We start from the raw sequence: 5,422 nt of genomic DNA on the forward strand, positions 1-5,422 counted from the left end.
ATCATAAAAACATACATCGATGTAAAGCTCTTTATATTTTCTCTTTCAAGAGAGAGTTTCTATTAATAATAAAATATTACAATTATATCGTAATCTTACACAAATATATTTAATTATTTTATTATATATCACAATTTTTTGTTTATGTTGCTGTGCACAGAAAGCTAATTTATATTTAGCAGATTTTTTTCGAATATAGCTGCACATAAAAATAGCATATATTTATAATTAAATTTATCTCCTTAAATTTCTTTTATTTAAAATTCCGAAAAACTTTATCGTTACAGGAGCATCATAATCATTGTTTTGTTGCAAAAGTGCATCAGCCTTCAATTTGTTTTAAATAATACTTTGCTATGTATATAAGAAAATATCTTATTTTTGTACAACAATATTATCCTTTTTTTACTGGATAGACCAAAATTAAAAAATATATAAAAAAGAATGTGTAATTTTAAGAGAAGTTTCAGAAACATAACGTATGTATTAGTGAATAGAGTCAAATCAATCGTTTTACACATTTATATATATATATATATATATATATATATATATATTATATATCAATATAATATTAAATATTCGAAAATATACTTTTTCTCTTTCTCTCATATTTTCATTCGAACTTCATAAACTATCAAATCATAAAAGTATAAATGTCTTAATTTTTATTATTAAGATCATGTTATTTGAAGTTTGAGTATTATTAGAGATTTATATTCTATAAATCGTGTCCTCATATTGTTTTTAAAAGAATTTATTATTAAATTCATTTATATTATAATCTTCCAAAAATTACAATGTTTTCATTTATTCTGATTATCCGAGAGATAATTATTAGAACATATTAAAAAAAATAATACAGAAAAATTGATATAAAAGATTTGTATTTACATTATCTGAAATTACAATATGTTGTTTCGAAAAAAAAGAATTAAAGGATGATACTGTAGAGAACATATAAAATCATATACGTTGCATCAATAATGCAGTATAACTTTTAATTGTATTCTCATTTACCATAAGAAATCTGTTCCTTGTAAAAATAGTTTTATATAAAGTTTTTAAATATACATTGGTAGAGAATACACTATGGTGAGACGAAAGCAGTTTGTTATGTAACAAATGCGGATGAAATTTCCTTAGCACCCCGGAACTTTGCACCTTACCGCGATTCTTGCGAAATTCATACATCATCTTCGCCTCGCGACATCTTCAATCCACGCCGATTTGAATTCCATCGTGTGTATCTCTGACCACGATATCAGAAAGGATGATTTTAATCTCTCCCTCTTCATGTGTAGGCGCATCTTTTTGCACGACGGTCGTTGTATCGTGATGCTTTTTTCGGTGACACATCATGGTTGACCTGGACACAAAGCCTTTACCGCACGCGTCGCACTTGTACGGCCGTTCGCCGGTGTGCAAACGCTTATGAATGGCCATCGGACTGAATTGCGTAAACGTTTTATTGCACACGTCGCATCTGTAAGGACGTTCGCCCGTGTGCGATCGCCGATGACAGCGTAGCGCCGCACGTCGGGCGAATACCTTTCCACATATCTCGCATTTGAAGCTCTTTTCACCGGTATGCATGGTCGAGTGGATCTTGAGATCAACCCGTGTCAGGAATCCCTTTCCGCACACCTCGCACAGATACGGCTTCTCGCCCGTGTGAATGCGTAGATGCGTGTTGAGGTAACTCTTGCTGACAAACATCTTGTTGCACACCGCGCACGGATATTGGCGATTGTCCGTACCCGAGTGGATCTTTTGATGACTCTTGCAGAGACCCTTGGTGATGAAACCGCGGCCGCAGATCTCGCACATGTACGGCTTCACGCCTAAATGACGGTTCTCGTGATCCAACAATGATTGCTTCGTCTTGAAGTTTTGACCGCACGTCATGCATGGATATGGTTTCACGTCCGAGTGCACTCTTTGATGTACGATGAGATAGCTTTTGCACTGGAATCCCTTGCCGCAGGTGGAACAATTGAAATCGAATTTACCCGTGTGCGTGGCCGTGTGCTGTGCGAGGCCGATCTTGCTGCGAAATGCCTTTTCGCATGTCGTACATTGAAACGGCTTCTCGCCTGTATGCTTGCGCATGTGCTCTTGCAGTTTGTAATTCGTTCTATACTGTTTACCGCATTCGTCGCACGTCTTCGCAGTCCATTTCCGTTTTACCGTTGGTGATTGTTTTTTCTGCTCTTCTTGATTGCCATTTCTTTCTTGCGATGGTGTTGCTACGTTTAATTGTACTTCCTTCTTTTTCTTATCGACTAGTTTATCTTTATATACAATGCATTGTTCTTTATGTAAATTTAATAGCTCGACGCTAGTAAAGTATGAATCGCAGCTACAGCGACAGAAATGTTGCTCAAAATGTGCGGCTAGACTAGTCGTTTCTAAAGCTGCCTCGTTGCAGAACGGACACATGTACCAATGCGAACCAGTCTCATCCATGGTAGGATTATTGAGTGTAGATTCTAGTAACGCGTGCTTCGATTCTTTCGTATATTTAACCATTATTTCGCAAGATATGTCATTTATATGACTTGTAGATGGTAAAGCGTTCATTGAATCAACATGTTCGCGAATTCCATTTTCATTCAGACAAGATTCTTCTATCTCACCTTCCGCATCAGTTTGAGAAGAGCCAAAATTATCCGCGGATACCTGAATTATAAATTTCAATTACAATCTCCAAATTATAAATTTTAACTAGAAATGTAAATATCACATAAGCAATTTTTATATTTTTACTTCTGCTAAAACGTATTTTAAGTTGTAATCATTTTTCTTTGCAAGTTGCTCAAGATTTCGCTATTGTTTCAAATACTTACATTATTTTCAAGTACATGTTGCGACTCTTCTGTAGTTAAACTATTTTGTAATCTACGATACTCCTGTTTTATTGGATTTGTCTCATATTTTATATTTTCACAATAATGTACTATCTGCTCTTGGTTTTGATCTTCAGGACTGATAGAAGTAACATAATTAATTCCTAACTGACTCAAATGACCATCCAAATTTCCTACTACAGTCATATCACCCTCTAAATGCATTGCAATCTGATGATTTGAAACCTAGAAAATATAATTTACAATTTATAATATACATTAAAACTCATAAAAATGACAAATCATATATTTTCTTTAATTGAATACTCTCAGAAATTATATAAATAAAGTATCTTACTCTTTCTCCATGTTTTACAAGAATTAGTCTCTTTTAATTGCAACAATATAATCATATCATAGAAATGCATATGTAAGGTGTTAATTCACAAACACTTACAAATTACTCAATATGTTCAATTTACAAAAAAAATAAACATAGATTGCTTCAATTACTTCTCGTATATGTTCATCGACCATTCTTACAGTATCGCCTAAACAATCAATGCCTGCTACTTGAATATCCGCATCTTGTTGATCTATTTCTTCCTGAGTAACCACTTGTTCACCACCAGCTAGATCCATTTCATCCATTACTTGCATTGTATGTATGGTAGATTCTGCAGTTTCATGAGATATAGCTGAATGATTTTGTACATCTTCATTATTAATCTGTATGTTATTCAAATTTCTCCGAACTGTGCCCATATTATCCACATTTGCCAAATTGTGCTCTGATATATGCACAACTTCTTCTTTACCAATTTCTTTCAACATCTTCATAAACAATCCTTCCGTATGTAGACATTTTTCACGAAAATCAAACAGCTGATCTAATTTAAACGCACATTCTTCGCAAACCACTTTGGGTAATTGATCTGTCAATGATACCTGAAATTTATTAAACTATAATACACAGTGTATTGTTTTAAATAAATATTACATAGCCTGGCTACTTTATTACAGCACAAATTAGTAGTTTTGTTTTCCTTTATTTGAAATAAAAATACTAAAATTATATTAATAGAACTTCATATGTATTTTCGAAAGATATTTGCATTATTTACAATAATTCTAGATAAACAAGCTATCTCTTTTTTACTTATATGTTTAATAAAAATTTATAATATATCGATTAAAATCAGTCATTCAACATTATTATTAATAAAACGAGTAATAAAATCGGTAATAAAAATGTAAGCTTTCAACGATAAATGTATATCGTTTTACACACCATAATCTTCGTATGAAACATTTGAAAGCTCAAGATCGCAATGAAAAATTAATCCATCGATATTGTGCCTCACGATCGCTCCTCGCATTTACCTGAACCGGCAGACAAGCTGCTATCTTTTTGTCGATGTTGCGCATCTGTTCGCCGGCCTCGAAAATCGGCAGCCCCATCAGGATGCCGGTCTTGGTCGCGCACAGACGACACAAGTAATCAAACTCCTCGACGACAGCCATATCGATGGGAAATCCTCGTCTTCTAGCGCGGATTATCTCAGGCTGTCACGACACGAAGGAGTCCCTTCAGAGAACGCGACTGCGATTCGCTGACTCTCTGGCGCACATATTCCTTGTACAACGTCTCGTGCTTCAGAATCTCGTGGGTATCGTAAAAGCACGTCGCTCCAGGAAGTCTGTCAAATCGCTCGTCCGCGTACCATTGAGCTCGTCGTATCGCGATCTTCTAGTCGCGGAGCGCTCAGTTCGAGAGGAAAACGGTGAAAGGAATTGCTTCTCGTTGCCATCGATGAAGGAAACATTGAATTGACCAATCGGAACAAGATATTCCTTGTCCTGATTGGTCGATTAAAAAAGTTACTATATTAATTTCGATGAGTAGATATTCGAACACAACCCTAGTGAACCTAACTTTACGAACGACGCTGCTTGAAAGGAACCGCATTCCGATGCATTCCGATGCTTAAACCTACCCCTCCCCCTCGATAATTGATGCTTCATCTATGTATTTCGTGTCTATGAATGGCTGCGTCAGCAGAAAAAGCTGCTTTGCAACTGTTGTAAAATTCGTGAATCTGTTTGGTGTATGCTCTTAATTTTGACTGAATCTAAGAGCATACACCAATCAGATTCACGAATTTTACAGCAGTTGCAAAGCAGCTTTTACCTGCTGAACGCAGCCATTGGCCGCATTCAGCGGACTCAACCGCTAAGCAATCGAATATGATTGGTCTCTACTTTCAGGTCCGACCAATCAGCGTTGAGTTACATCGGAAAATCTAGTAATGTTGCCCAACTGTTGAGTCCGCTGAATGTGGCCATTGATTGTGAGTTGATTATATTTCACTTGACGTTATGAATGGCTGCGTTCAGCAGAAAAAGCTGCTTTGCAACTGTTGTAAAATTCGTGAGCTTGATTGATGTATGCTCTTAATTTTGACTGAATCTAAGAGCATACACCAATCAGATTCACGAATTTTACAACAGTTGCAAAGCAGCTTTTACTGCTGAACGCAGCCAATGTTTTGAATCATTTGATTGAGCAGGAC

At 35.6% G+C, this 5,422-nt stretch overlaps 1 protein-coding gene across 2 annotated transcripts; it reads right to left on the reverse strand.

Annotated features, from left to right (window-relative positions):
- Positions 1-870: 870 nt before the first annotated feature.
- Positions 871-4,652, reverse strand: LOC145977492 (uncharacterized). Of its 2 annotated transcripts, none has more exons than XM_083109557.1 (4): positions 4,233-4,652; positions 3,393-3,797; positions 2,850-3,095; positions 871-2,682 (listed from the first exon to the last, which is right to left on the reverse strand). In XM_083109557.1, exons 1-4 carry the CDS (start codon positions 4,371-4,373, stop codon positions 1,216-1,218), a joined length of 2,259 nt encoding a protein of 752 aa, XP_082965683.1. In that variant the 5' UTR covers positions 4,374-4,652; the 3' UTR covers positions 871-1,215. The 2 variants fall into 2 exon arrangements, with proteins under 2 accessions (XP_082965683.1, XP_082965682.1); XM_083109556.1 differs by having other exon boundaries at positions 3,363-3,797; positions 4,233-4,651.
- Positions 4,653-5,422: the final 770 nt, after the last annotated feature.

Source organism: Camponotus vicinus, unplaced genomic scaffold (assembly GCF_025532165.1).
Source record: "Camponotus vicinus isolate PSW18456_S1 unplaced genomic scaffold, iyCamVici1.0 SCAF_9, whole genome shotgun sequence".
NCBI lineage: Eukaryota > Metazoa > Arthropoda > Insecta > Hymenoptera > Formicidae > Camponotus > Camponotus vicinus.